The 15,410-nt window shown below is 38.6% G+C and overlaps 1 protein-coding gene across 1 annotated transcript in view; it reads right to left on the bottom strand.

The window, feature by feature from the left end:
* USP37 (ubiquitin specific peptidase 37) overlaps nucleotides 1–15,410 on the bottom strand; it is a 32,749-nt gene that overhangs the window by 11,379 nt on the left and 5,960 nt on the right. Inside the window, exons 5-17 of the mRNA XM_057367557.1 lie at nucleotides 14,502–14,683; nucleotides 14,074–14,148; nucleotides 13,456–13,553; nucleotides 12,349–12,433; nucleotides 11,269–11,430; nucleotides 10,611–10,742; nucleotides 8,758–8,881; nucleotides 8,312–8,517; nucleotides 7,101–7,218; nucleotides 5,829–5,908; nucleotides 5,142–5,306; nucleotides 3,643–3,708; nucleotides 2,397–2,547 (exon numbers count right to left, since the gene is read on the bottom strand). Of these exons, the coding sequence (XP_057223540.1) occupies nucleotides 2,397–2,547; nucleotides 3,643–3,708; nucleotides 5,142–5,306; nucleotides 5,829–5,908; nucleotides 7,101–7,218; nucleotides 8,312–8,517; nucleotides 8,758–8,881; nucleotides 10,611–10,742; nucleotides 11,269–11,430; nucleotides 12,349–12,433; nucleotides 13,456–13,553; nucleotides 14,074–14,148; nucleotides 14,502–14,683 (1,644 nt within the window). The remainder of the gene's footprint in view (nucleotides 1–2,396; nucleotides 2,548–3,642; nucleotides 3,709–5,141; nucleotides 5,307–5,828; nucleotides 5,909–7,100; nucleotides 7,219–8,311; nucleotides 8,518–8,757; nucleotides 8,882–10,610; nucleotides 10,743–11,268; nucleotides 11,431–12,348; nucleotides 12,434–13,455; nucleotides 13,554–14,073; nucleotides 14,149–14,501; nucleotides 14,684–15,410) is intronic.

Below are 15,410 nucleotides of genomic sequence, written 5' to 3' on the forward strand. Positions count from 1 at the left end.
TTTTTAAGAAGTCCTTCAAATACTACTTCATCTGCAGAGCCAGAGACCACAGGAACTGCAGTTCTGCCCTGTTTAGCWGGATAACTTCTATTTGCCCCTACAACCCAGTGCCATATACACATGCTATTCCAGCTGTTCTCCCACAAGGCAAGGACATTTTGCAAGGAATGCCTGGCAGGGGATGTACTGGCCAGATAAAGTGACTGCCAAGCCCTTAATGCAACCCCATCCACAGCTGTTTTGAGAATCATAGCAAGGGAAAAGGTGCAGCAGCAGTACTGCCACTTCCAAGACCAGGACCAGGTCCCCCAGGGCAACACTGAGGTCACAGAACCTGGTTAATGGTAACAGATGATTGGGTCAGGCCTGTGGTTGAGAAGTGGCCAATGTGCACGGTCACAGAATAAAATAATTTATGTGGAATCATCACCACCAGTGTCTCTTTCCCACAACAAGCTGTAAAGCCTGTAATTAATTTGTTATTCAAATTAACATGCTTTATTCCCACAATTTCTGCACTTACAAGCCTTGTGTGATAAAAWCCACCTACTTTTCCTCACAAACAAAACTCCAGGAAGAATCAGTTAGGACAGTTTGAAATACCTTTTCTGTACATAAGAGGGACTTCAAAGACAAGCTTATTTCCTTCCCCCAGCTGCAGCCAGGTATAGATGTGGCATGCAGGACAGCAGTTGCAGGACCTTCAGCAAAGGCTTTTCTGCATTTTCCCACAGCAATTTATTCAATCCCTACATATCCTGAGCATCAGGAAGTGTTCCCTAATATTTAATCTAAAAATTATTGTCTGCAATTTAGTCTATTACTTATTGTTCTGTGCACTGCAGGCACAGAAAACAGCTCAAGTGCTTCTCTTAACTTCTTCACCTTCCTTGAAGACAAAAGCCTTGCATAGGTTTCTCTTTAATGATCAAACTGAAGACCACTTGCCTGCTCTCTCTCTCAAAATCTTCCTTTCTAGATCTCTGACCATTCATGTTTCTCTCCTCTGGCCCCTCTCCAGTTAATTTACAACTCTTTTCAGTCCAGAGCCCAAAGGTGGATACAGACCTGCAGCTAAACCTCAACATTGAGGAAAAAAGGAGAGTTACTTCACACAATGTGCAGGCTAAGGCTCTGCCTAGATACTTCCACTTTCAACCTGCCTAACCTTGTGACTGTCACCTTTCATGCCCTTTCTGAAGGTCCACTGCCTTCCCAGCTGTTCTCATCCCACATTTATAGCTGATTAATCCTGGTAAGATTAGCACCTTTAGCCTGTTCCTATTGAACAACCCCTCCTATTTTTATGCAGTTTCTCAGATTTGTCAAGATCATTCTAATCTGTATTTCTGAGCTTCATCAAACTGGCAGCTCTTCCTAGTTCTGGATCTTTTAAAAGTTTAATACTCAGTTTCTGTTTTATAATTTATTAAATATTGGGTCAGGATCCTCCCTTGGTTTGATCTTCTCATCRAACCAGAAACTGTAGATATCTTCCTCTTGTTACCTACTGCCATTCATCCAGATTTACACTTGTCCCTTAATGCCATAATCAAGGCCACAAGTCTCTGCATGATTAAAATAACCCTATATCATCAAAAACTTCAGTGAAGCAAAAGCTTTACAGACGCAGAGATGCRGGAGACTTTTCCTAAGCACTAGGCCTGCAACACTCTTAATAGAAGAAAGTGGTACTAYAAGATAATCCTCTAAGCTGCTTCTATTCCCTTCTGGGTCATAATTTCTCCCCACACAACTCATCTACCTGCTAATACACTRCCCTGACAGAGGCAAAAAAAAGTATCTTGGCAGCATTAACACTAGACACAAGGAAAAGCTCAAAGGCAATTTGAAATTAACTGTGCCATTACACCAATGAACTTGGTCTCTTCATACTTCTATGTGTCCACTTCCAAAAACTGATAGCTTCAGATTCTACAAGCATTTAAAAAGCCACACTTAAAAGAGGGCAGAGATGGGATGTACATGAAATTCTCTCAACTGAATATTTTGCTTAGCCCAGCTTGCACTGGATCTAATTTAATCAAGGGCTTTATTGCATACTTTTATTATTGATAGAACATTATACTTCAGCCCAGGAACATTATTAGTGAAAGTTACCCCAAGGACTGACCAAACTGCTAAGCAGCTGGTATACATAACCTGAAAACTCAAGTTCAATTGCAATGCAATTACCTCTGTTCCCARTGGGAACTCAAGACAACTGTAGAGAGAGATCAATTAGACAAGCACTCCCTTCCGGCACTGCAGTGCTAATTAGGAAAAAAAAACCTCATCTGACATAAATTTCACTCAGTTTATGCTAAAAAAAGCATACAGAAGATATGAGCACATACAGGATCTAGTACATGAAAGTTTATGGGTTTTTCCCTTACCTTTTCTGGCTCTTCTTGCAGTTGTTGCTGATCTCTGCTCTGTATGGTACACAACCTTTGGCTATGAGCAACAGAGCGTTTCAATGGCTCATCATCGCTGTCAGAATCTACACAGAATGCTGCAGAGCTCTTTGACTTGAAAGTGTATTTTCTGTAAGTTAAAAATATGGCTATAAAACTCAATGGCATTGTAGAATCATACAAACACAGCTCAAAGTAACTGCTGAAGTAGTGCTTTCACACTGTTCAACTGGTGAACAAACTGCAACAACTGACAGTGACAGTTTATTAACAYAGCAGTCAGGGTTTTCAGAACAGGTTYGTTTWATGGGGTTAACTGACATATCTACCTGAAGCTTGCAATARTAGCTTACAACATTAAATTACTCATTGTGTGGCTCTTGCTATTATAAGGCCAAGGATTTTGCACTTTATTAGTTCACAATCCCAAAGAGAACTCAATGAGACAAGACCACAGTAACACACAGAATTTGGTATAAAACATTTGACTTCTCGAGTTTACTAAGTTGGACATAGGACTTCTCACATCATTATCAGGATACAAACTGCACAAGTTTTTCAGTTTTCCTGTCTGCCCTTCCATTAAGACAAATTCTTGCTTCTTTAGAGAAGAAGGCAAGGGAGTCTGGGGAATCATGATTCTACTTTATGAGTAAATCTGGTCTTTAGGCACCCCTCAACACAAAGCCATCCAGTGTGATATCACATTTTTCACAGTATCAAAAACTGGATGTCCCATCTTTACAAATAAACTTAAGGAATCAACCACTCCCAAAACACACATTTTGGCTCCACAGAGTCAGAACAAAAAGCTAGATTGCAGAAGCAGAAATAATTTTGCTCCTTATATGTGTGACTTGAAACTCCAAGTGCAGACTAGTTTAAGATAACTGACACTGACAAATCATCTGACAACCATCTACTTRTCATTCTGATGCTCAGACTTCTCCCTGAAAAAAATCATCTTTGCTTATTTTCAAGTCCCCAGAGGTTCTCAAAAGAAGTGCAAAGGTGATCGTGCCAACTAGGCAAATTGCACCATTGACATTAATTTCAGCTAGCTAGCTAGTAAAACCAATAAAATTCAGATATGAAAAAAGACAGGAGCTGAAATAATTTACAACATAAAAAAATAGAAAAGAACTAGAAAATTTTTAAATGCCTTACAAACTATGCCACAAAACCCCAGGTCATTGGACATGGACATTTCAGAGGTATAACTCACCTACAAGGTGTGGAAGTGCTTACAGTACAGGAATTCACCATTTGGGAGGCTTTCAATGGACGGGAGCTATTAAAAAAGCAAACTATTTATTGCAGCAGTTACAGTCTTTAAAAAATAAGTGCTTACTTGTCTGCTATGCATGCAAATCCATGACCAAAAGAACAAGCAGAATACCATTAYGTACTTGCTAATTGCTTAGATTTACAGTAATAACTTCATCACACTATAAATAAACAACAGTTGTTCAAAACCATACATAATCCTTTAAACTTGATTCACTTCTTAGCGATGCACCCTTAGGGACCAGCTCACAAATTAAAGGCTCTCAGCTCCCATGTCAAGACAACTCATTCCTTTATTTYTTATTCCCACCAACTCTTGAGTTCCTGCTCCCAAACCACAGTCTCCTGCTGGTGTCTGGATCAGCCGGTTTTCTGGCATATCCCACATTTTCATTTCTCCTCCCTTACCTAGATTATTCTAAACTTCCTGCTCCATTTAATCCATTCATGGGCTCCTAAAAGTCCATCACTATCACTACACCTGTATCAAACAGATGGTAACCACTGCAGAAATCTTGTTCTAATCTTCCCCCTCAAACCAGGGTTGCTTCTCTCCAGCCTAGTTCCCCTTGCACTCCCTGGTCAATCACAATGGTTTCAATGACTAAAAACATCTCCAAACATTAGAAAGCTATTTCCAACTACTGCTGCTCTAGTTAAAATAAACTTTGGTGTTTGAGATTTCTACTGTTGGAGCAAATTCTTGGGAAACATCCACTCACATCTCATACACCACTAAACATCTGGCACAACACCTGCCACAGTRCTGAACATACACACCAGATGTGYCCWAGCCTACTACAGATAGCCTGGCTAYGTCATTAGGCAGGGGGTACAAGAGACCTGAGGGTTTCTTGCTCCTTATTCTGCCACACACCTCCTATGTGACAACCAGCACATTTAATCTCTGTGTCTCAAGTCAGACAGCTGTACAGAAATAACTGTCAGAGAAAAGAAGAGAGTATTTTCAGCATGCAAAGTGCTCAGATACTACAGTGGTACAGGAAAGATAATGAAAAATGAATGACAGCACAGGAGGTGCAAGTGGAAAATAGCAGAAAAAGGTAGGATGTTTTGTCTTTGAGCAGAATTAGAGTGCTCTGAAGGGAAAGGCAATCTAGATTACTTTGCACTGAGAGGCCTACATTTTGAAGCACAAGTGTTCTTTTTAAGAATATGAAGTTATTTTCAAGGACAGTAAAGAATATCATCTTACCTAATATTCCCTAGATAATGCCTGACCATCTCTACCTACTGCTTCTATCATGCTTCCTTTCCATACCTGTTCTTATGACAGCATCACTACAAATCAGCAGCACACATCTAAAGCTGCATAATTGTAATGTTTCCTTGCCCAGACATCCTCTGGAGATCTGACAACWGCCTACCTTGTGGCATACATGATTAGCACAGCAAGGACCAAAGCTGTACACTTACATGGCAGAATGGACACTCCATCCCAGTGTCAGTGGCAGCCTGGTGCTTTCAGTACAGTGGGAAAGCAGGGTTAAGTATCTTGGAATAACCACCTGCTGCCCRACTTTATGATTGAGAGACAATGCTACATTGAAGCTGTATCGTTTCAGATGAAGAATCAGGACCCTGAGAGAGACGAGAGGACAAGTGTTAATCTCAAGACACAAATCAGAGAAAATCTATTCAAAATCCAAGTAACCCTTTTTYCCAAAGGCAGTCATCTGATCAAACCAAATTGCTACTTTGGGGTAGAAGGCAAATGCTGACCAACTCTCATCTGCAAGACACAGGTAATTATGGCCCTGTCCATCACTCAACTTGTGCAATATTAAAATTCCAGAAKATATTTACTGTATCTGCTTCATTCACATCCCAGAAACCCCAAGAAAAGGAGAAGGGGAAAACTCAGTCCTCCTTGTGTAGCAATTGAGAGGAAGAAACAAGTACTGCTGAAGGTTTCCAAGAGAGCTTCTTTAGAGCAAAACGGATGAACAGCATGAAGATTGACTGCAGATGCACCTCTGTCACACTCTGACCACTGTACATGCTGTCCTACTCATGTTTCCAGCTTTACCCTTCACAGGATTTTTGCTTGCAATTTTGTAAAACATGCTTTCAGGAAGGAGAGGAACAGGTGCCAGCATTTACCTGGGAAGCCTGTTGAACTTGTGTGTGACAACGGCAGACTTTCCATTGCACTTCTCACAGGAATACTCAATCTCCTCTGCCTAGATAAGGGAGTGCAAGGGACCAGAGAAATTACTTGTAGAACAAAAGACACATCACACAGATCTCCACCAAAAGTACATCATACATGTCACACAAACTCTTCAAAACAGCAGTATGACCTAATAAGAGGGCATTTAATAAGAGGATAGGCAGCAGACCTTAAAAGTTGATAAATGTACCCACTAATATAGGAACAATTTTTCCTGCAAGTCTACTGGACACCCATGAATTAGCCACCATTAAGACAAACTAGGTTCCAAAGGGAGGGGATAATCTTGTGAGGTTTACAGTTTTCTCTCCCAGACACAGGATTTATTTGGGTTTTTTTATAATAACCTAMGATGGAGAAAGATGCCATGAAATTTTCTCCCTCTTGTTCAAAACCTCTGCTTTGCTCCTCAAAAGYTAGCCTCCTCTAAACTTATCAAGGATATGCTGCAGGAAAGTAGAGTTCTGAACATACATCAAAAGCATTACTTTCCTGAAATTATCTGACTTTTTGGTATATTAAATAGTCCTACAACCTTTTACCTGAAGTGAGGCCAAATTACAACATTACAAATTTAGGAATTTTTAAAAATCTTAAGACCTCTACCAGCTTTTACAAGAAAAAGTATGCTAATAATTCTACCTGTTGAAAAGACTATCTGTACAGGGAGGAAAAATAAAGGTTTRTCTCAATAAATGACAAAGTACAACACCAATTCAGACTTAAGGCATGTTTTTAGCTTTCAGAAGCCTCACCTTGAAGATCTACTTACAAAGTGAGCATCCACATATTATATATATTAATTTTAACTRCTGTACCAGCATGACCTTTTTCCTCCATGCTAATTAAGGCCTGTACACAAGCTGTTGAAGCATCCCAGCCCAGGACAGGAAGTTGCAATTCCTGAGTGATTATCCCAATCTGACAGCTTCCCTTCTCTCTGTATTAATTTACACCTCAAATCTTTCACCACAAAATTGGGAAGTTTACCTATTTTACATTGGTTAATTTCTGCACAGCACTTTACAATAAAAACTCCCATAGGTTAATGGACAACCTCAAAAAAGTGCAAAGTTCATTATCTCATATGCCTGCAACCACTGTCACATAAACTAATAATCAGCTGTACAATCAGAATTTCCATATGGGACATAACCTAYACACACTCCACAATGAATAAAAAACCCCCTCCAAGTACACACCCGAAAAAAGAGGTCCAGAGAATCCTGGATCGATCTGGAAGGAAGGAATTTCTTCCTTCGAGGAAGGTCAATGGAGAGGTCATTAAACTGTTCTCGTTTAGTGACCGTTTCACCRCACCTAAAAAAGAAACACGCTTGTGCAAGTCTGATGAAAAATAAACTTAAAATTAATGAGAACTTGCATGTTTTAGGGTAAAGTGACKTCCTAGTAAAAATATATTTTTTGATCATCATATTTTTATTCATCAAAATGGAACTGTTTGATGCTTTTGACAAAGTTGGATCTTGCAATTTCTTTTTGATGCTCTAGGAKTTGAAACATTTGTGTAAGGGCAAGAACAAAAATGCACAGATTGCTTTGGAGAGGCAATCAATCAGGTATAAAGGAAATCAAAGTGACTGCTATAGCTGAACACCCCTTCATTCAGTCTTTTAAGGAGAAAACAACGGAGCCCAGCCCAGCAGAAGTGAAGGGCTAGAAATACTTTCAAACTGTCCTTAGAAACAAAATAGTAGAAAGCCTCTAAAAAACCAAAACCAACAAAACCCYCTAGTTTTTCTTACGTTTAATTTTTCCAGGAAAAAAGAAGACCCTATGATCATTTGTCTTCCATAATTATTACCTGGAAGAACTTCAGKTTTAATTGTTCTATAGAATTAATTAACTATACCCAAACCAATATTCCCAAATATCTGTGTTCTGGAAAACTCTGTGGAATGAAGCATTCCCATATGAAAATCTGCTGCACAGGTCATACACAATGAATGCCCAAATGTACTGGTTTACATATTTTTCTGCAAGAACRTAGAGAGACGGAAGAAAATGCCATTCCGTGGAAGTCCTTAGAAAGATCAAATTAAAACCATGACTTCCCCTTTTTCCTTTTTTTAAGGAAACATTTCTTGGCTGAAACCCCTTTTCTCTCTATTCCCATATAATTGGTACACAAAGAGCAAAGCACAAAGACTTTCCATTGGATATGTAATGAAGAATGAGATGGTATGAAACTGTTTAAAGAAGGCCTGCAGCACCAGACTGCATGGTGAGAAGTTCACAGCATTTCTAGACAAATGAGTATTTTTCTACATATCTAACTTTGAATAAAACATAGTTCTTAATTTTGTTTACAACCTGCAGATGAAATCACGTCAGATGGGAACACTTTCTAACCTTTTAAGGTTAGCTGAAAAAAACTGTCAAGCACACTTACATTTTACAAATGATAGAATGCTGAACCTCAAACTCTAAATTACTGATAACAGGACACGTATAAACTTTGGTGGCTGAGAGGTCTTCAGAAGCACGTCCTGGTGAGTTATCCTCACTAGGGACTGGTTCACTTTTCCAAGTTTTGTTTAACTTTTCCATGTCTTCCTTCAGCTGATCCAGACACTGGCTCAAGAACTCATGCGCATCCTAGAAATCGGGTAAATGCAACAAAGAGATTTTGTACAACTTCATTCAAATTATTTTTCTCAAACACGCACAGATTGGGAAAATTGTTTAGTTCATTGCATTCAGTTATACTGAGGCAGTTCTGCTCTAACAAACAGCAGCAATCACTGCCATTCAATCAAAAGTCACCGTCAAACACAGCTTAAGCTTGACAAGTGTTCAATGCAGTCCATAACTGTATCCAGACAATACGATACTTACATTCTGCATGTATCCAGAAAACCTCTCTGCAGTAGCTGAAATGGCACTTTTCACCTTCTTGAGCAGCTCTTTCTTAACCTCAGGGCTGCAGACGTCCTTTTTAGCAAGCAGATGGGCAAAACGTCTGCAGAAGTCAAGGCAATGAAACACTGGTTGGTTTTCCAGGACGTTAAAGAAACAAAACAGAACTTATGATACCTAATTTTAAGAGTTCCTAAAAGCTTTTCTCCTGTGATAAGTGGTCCAGGGGTTCTGTATGAAATATCCCATATATAATTAACCTTTTCCATTTCAAGTATTTTGAGATCTCATTTGAGGCCATCATCAAACAGCACTCAAATGAAAAAACCAATCCACAATCTTTTAAGGTAAAGAGAAAAGCCTTATAAAGCTCTAAAAACTTATTTATGCTCTTTTACAATGAGAAAAAAAAMCCCATAATGCTTTCTGAAAACATTTGTACTGACAGGAGATGTAATACCACAAGGCACCAAAATAAGCAACACAAAATCATTAAATTCAACTTGAATGATCAGAATCGTTTCTACTTAGGTTTTACTTTAAAATTTCCACTCATTTTCAAGCCTTGCTTCTCTCAGCAGTAAAAACATTATAACTGAGAAAACAGCTGTAGCAAAAAGAGCCATGAGGAGTTCCTTGGTTCAAGCWAGTGCTTCTGTTAGCTTTGCTAAAAAACTTTTGAAATTAACTTTACCTGTGTCTCTCAGCTACTGTGATTTAGTTATCTCTTGCAACTACTTTACAATTTCATAGGACATACAGACCAAATATATTTCAAGCACAAGTTTCAGTCATGCTACATATATGGGAAAGTGATAGGAAGATGTCACATTCCATGATACAAAAMCCCCCCACCCAAAGACAGGGAAATCCTGTATATAATCCCCTTGCATCCCAAACCCAACCAATACTCAGTTACCCCAAGAATTTGATCAGTTTACTGCAGCTCAACAAATTTCTGCTACTCTGCTGAACTCCAAGAACAGCGTGTGCTGTCCTAGCCCTCTACAGCTGCTCAGTGAAGCATGTTAGGAAACCACAGCACAGTTGATAGGCAATCACTGATCAACCAGAAAAACAGTCACCAGGTTAGATGATATAGCCAAACCAAGAGAAGACAAAGTAGATGCTTTGAGTATCAACTCTGACTTGTACAGGATCACACACTGCCCATTAGGTATATGGAGCACAACCTTCAGAGGACTTTCTACAAGAATTAGAGAAAGGACATTTCAAGAGGCACATGGAACAACCTCTGATCCCAAGTAGTGCAGAAAGAGTTCAAGATGASACAGTGAAAACAGAAAATTACCTCAAGAGATATTAAAAAATGATGAAATAGAAACACAAATGGTTCTGATAATCCTGCACCTTATTAGTGACAGAAAAGAAATGAGGTGCACAGGAGAAAACGTAATAAAAATCCCAAATAGCTGAATTTAGAGAAAGACTAAGTATGAAAACTTGAACACTTTCCCCAGCTACTGAACAAAAGGCCCCACATATCAAGTGAAGTCAGTGACCAGCTTAAACTCCAGCTGTTAAAATTCTAAGCTTTTCGGTATCRAACTTATTTTGCAATTTATTGCATTTTCTTCTGAAGCATTTCACTCTGCCACTAGAAACTTAGTAAAGGAATGCCTGTATTCAGTATTACAAGTTTTAAGAATCTATGTCTTACTTCAAAAGTAAAGCTCCAAAATACARAGAGCTCTAGGATTTCTTTTGTTATCTATACATGCAAATGACCTTCTACAAAGATGCTTCAGTACTATAAAAACAGCTTCTCAGTAACAAAGTAGAAAACAGCTTTCCCAGAAAGAGAATTTTACCTGATAAGTGCATTGAGTGGAATTTTTTTCCATGGGATCCCCTGTTTGAGCAAATCATTAGCAAAAGACTGAATAGAAAACAAGGACTGTAGAATAGCATTCATATAGCAGGTGTTTCCCAAGTTTGAAAATCTGAAACAACAAAAAAAAAATTAACACGTTATGTCTAATGGTCAATGTGCAAACTTGCCAGAGTTAAACATGGCACAACCAATAGGTAGGACATTCACCCCAGCCACTCCCCCAGAGTTTCTTATTGGAGCTGTTCCCCAGCCCTTCAGACTAACCTGAAAACTCATGGGAGGTAGCATTTATCAGGAAAGCACCCATGAGCCTTCTACAATCAAACTTTAAAAAAATTATTTTTCTATATATACACACACACAAATATATATACACACATATACACACACACACATGTAAAGACAGAAATCATCATTAAAGGAAATAAAAGGAACATAAATTACCTGAAATTACTRTATCTCTAAAATTTCCAGGAAGTGAATTCAAAAACACATATCCTCCAAACTAGGAAGAGTGCTCCCTACCTCAGTGTTAATTAATTTCAGGATTATTTTTTTAATTAAGTAATTRTAACAAGAATGTGCATGTTCTGATGATCAAAGTGTGCATTCTAGATAAAGAAAATTAAATTTACCCTTGCAATTGTTGTTGAGGATGGGTGGAAAGGGGCACTCGGGGTTTGTTCCATCCTGTGTARTCTTGATTAGATCTCATTTTTTTAACAGAAAGAGGAGCAGGTTGAGAAAGAAATCCCAGGCTTCTTTTGGCTGAAGGTGTCTGGCTGGATACACTAGACCTAGAAACATAAAAGCATAAGAAGGGTATGATTTCTAATGCTCTCTTAAAGAGTTATAGTATAGTCCATCACACTGGAACTGCAGCACTGTGRAAGACAAGGGCTGGTAAAGCCGTACAAAGTAACTGGCATGTATCACAATGAAAGAGGTGTGACAGAACACTTCTTCACAGAGCACTTAAATACTTAGCTTGGTTAAATTTCCTCATATCCACCAGTGTACATACAGTGTAATCAAGCCTRTGGTCTTACAAACATTTTATAATTCTCCACACTGTATGATAGGGAGAATGATTACATAGCATGAGACCACCACTCTCAAGATATGCTTAAAATTCATATCTGGGCCAGAGTCTTCATTTTCAGTCTCTTGTTCTTGTMAGGTAATCACTATGGACCTCAATTCCTCACATTTAAAACATGGACAATGCTTCTTTTCTCCCTTGATCTTTCATCTCATCTATCTAGGGCAGAGACCGAGAGTCTGACTGCACAGCACCTAACACAGAAGAATTCCAAGCACAGCAGGATTTAGTATTTGCTAAAATACTATTACTAAAATACAGAATTGCACGCTATTTATCTGCTTGGGAAAAAAGAATCAAGGGTTCAGACTAAACTTTCAGATTTTWTATAGAATTGCAACCTTCTAGAGTYATTCAYAAYGACTRTGATAGACTTGAGTGATTTTACAAAGTCTTTCTATTGCAGGCAGTAACTAAGAGTTTGTAGATGTAAGCAGGGCAGTTGAAGACACACTGAAGAACTGGACAGTGCTCCTGAAGGAAAAAAAAAAACCCAACAAAATCCACCATGTTAWGCATATAAGCACCATGTAATCAACACACAGGAAACTGAAGAGCCTAATTCCTGGGAAACAACTGCCATTTACAGTTCATTCTGGTGAATCAATCCTACCTGTCCAGGGTGGAACTGCCGGTGGAGTACTCTTTTGAAGAGGACCGACTACCATAAAAGGATGATGACTGCAGTGGTAAAACACCTTTAAAAGAGAAAGAAAGGCAAGACGTTTTGTTCTAGGTTACACAGCTATTTATACAACAAACAACTTATTTGAAAGTATTTAGTCAAACCGTTTAAAAATTCTCAAATATTGTATTCCAGAACTGGTTGGGAGACAACTAATACACACGCCTAGAAATACTAATGTGAATATTATTAATATGTGAGCAAAGATATGATGGAGTTTATGGTATTAAATTCAATTCATCTTCCATCAAACCCAAAGTGCACTATACTATTCAGAGGTAAACATTCACCTTACTGGCTGCTCCAACAACACATTTGTGCCATCAGAGTTGCACTAAAAAAAAAGAATGTATCCACCAGCATTCCCATGAAAACAAGGTCTTGAATGCATTCCTCTTTATGGAGAAAGAAGCTAAGTACTTATTCATAAAACTGAAGAACAGTGCTGCTTACTAGCTTATCTACATATTGTTACTATTTCTGTATTGTCTCTAAAGCCTTGTCCCACAGCAGTATCCAACAGAACTTTGGTACAAACAGGACAAAAGTTCTGGCCTCAAAGAGCTCCCCCTGTAAATTCTGGGGAAGAGATAAGGAAGTAAAAGCAAACACTACACATCTTAATCACAAAAAACAGCCTACAGCTCRCATGGGCATTAATAGCAAAATATTTATAAAAATAAATAAGAAAGCAAGCAAAAAGGAGTTTACAGAAATCCTCTCCCAAGGGAAAGGGCAGCTTGGAATACTTTGAGGCTGCTTGTTGAATTTTCAAACAAACTGGCTCATGGGCTGGCATCAGCCCCCAGGAACAAAGGTCAAGGCCTCACTAAAGCAGGACAGGCTTTGAAAATGAAGAAAAATTATTTGCATCTCATATACAGCTCTGGAGGAAGCAACGAAGTTAATGGCATAGGGAAAACAGATAAGAAAAAACCATCTCTGCAGCAACTTGCTAAACTAGTATCGAAGAGGTAAAATTGTACTGGTCAAGGCTAGGTATCATTTGGCTTTACTTTTTTTTTTTTTTTTTACCTGATGTCCTATTCTCTTCAGCCTGCTTCAGGTTCAACTGTTTCTCTCTGCTACTGTTCAAGTACTTCCATGCTGGATCACTCAAGGCTTTATTATTTCTACAGAAAGAAGATGGAATTCAGTGCAGTTATGGAAGATAYAGGATATTGCTGCTCAATGTTTATAACTTGTTTTAAAGCATTTCTCTCCTATCACTTGTAATACTTGACCATGAACAAACTTCAGTCGCAGATAAATTTAACAATTCATCTAAACAAGACCTCCTACTTATAATTAAATCTGACCTCAAACACAGGGAGCTTCTTCTCCAAATGGCAATTCCCCTTTATCTATTTTGTTTTGAAAAAGGTCAAAGTACCTATAGTACATTTGACAATTCCGACTGATGTAGCTGACAAAAGAACGGTGACACAAAATTTGCATGTGTCAGTTCAAGCAAATCAGCTGCTGGAGTAGTTCTTATTTCTCTTACTAACTCTGAACACATGCCTCATTTCAAGCACCCAATGTGTTCACAAGCTGACTGGCCTGTTCCAAGTGGCTGAGAGCRTTCTTTTCAGAAAAACATACCTTTACTAATGAACAAAGAATTTAAAATCAGAAACAACAGTTGCTTACGTTGAAGAATCATTCTCTTTGGGATAATCTTCACTCATTTCTGAACCAGGGGGTTGTGTTCTTTTCCTCTTTTCACTGACRACAGAAAAATTTGTGGTCATTCTTTCAGAAAAGTTACTAAACGACCCTATTTCAAATGACCAGAGCTTGTCAATGTTTTCCATGCATTTTGCACCTATCTTCTGCAATCTCTACTTCTGTAACAAACAGAAAAGCATTTGGTCTGCCCAACTCTTAAGCTGTACTTAAAGCTCTAGTGCCAGTACCAGTCAGAGGCTATAAAAGCATGTACTAATGTCCTATTTAAAGGAACAGCAAAACTAGAGGGAGAACTGTATTCCCTCCTTACATCTCAGTGTTCCRATTTCCACCTGTAGCTCTATAAAGAGCTAAAYTTTAACAGTATTATAGTATGAAAATCTTCCTACCGACTCTCCAACAAGCCTGTTCTGTGAGGGACTGATGATGCAGGAGATGCTGAAATGTTCACTCTGTTGCTCGGTGTCCCAGCTCCAGCAGTATTCTTAACAGAGCCYCTCGCTGGGGTACCCAGCACCTTGCGAAAGGTATTTTCCTCCTTATTCTCCACAGTCACTCTTTTAGGAGGAGTCTGCAAAACCCAAGTGGAGAAGCCAGAGAGAAAACCGAAGAGTGAAAACAGGACCACCTTTAGTCTACTCCGTAATTTCCACAATTTTTTAATTTGCTACAGTGTAGCATCCAGAAGCAGGCAGATGCTACTTGTAATAGATTCAGASAGCTTGAACACTAATTACACACTAATAAAATTTTGACTGTATCATGCAAGTTGTAAACATGTAACTCTACTGCAGTAACCACTTTCCCCTCATTTTCTAATGCTAAGTCAGTTGAACTTTAGTTTTGAAAATCTCCTTTACAAGCTTTGACATTAAAAAACCCAAGGCATGATTCCTAACTATCCCCACATCAATCCTGGGTGGTATTACAATTAAAAATATTACAAAGCTGTATTAAATCCCACATAATTAAAACAGCGCCCTGACAGCCTTGGGCCAAGCAAACCCCATGTGTAATGCAATGGAAAGAGATAATAATTGGTTGACTAAGGAATGTTGGTCAATTTTAGACTTGAAAACTGAACATGTCTAATCTCACCACTGTATACACAGCCTTAAGTTTTACTGTGAGATTGCCTTTAAGCAGCATGTAGAATTAGTTTTGGGACAATGTCAGAAATAGTCTCCCTCAGGGCAGTAATACAAGTATATTCATAAAGATAACAAGTAAATTAAAGCCAGTAAATACACCATGAAATCTGGAGAGAAAAAGAACAAAAATGTTTTGAAGGAAAACAA

Source organism: Malurus melanocephalus, unplaced genomic scaffold (genome assembly GCF_030028575.1).
Source record: "Malurus melanocephalus ecotype Western Australia unplaced genomic scaffold, MMel_1.1 scaffold_81, whole genome shotgun sequence".
In the NCBI taxonomy this organism is placed as follows: Eukaryota; Metazoa; Chordata; class Aves; order Passeriformes; family Maluridae; genus Malurus; species Malurus melanocephalus.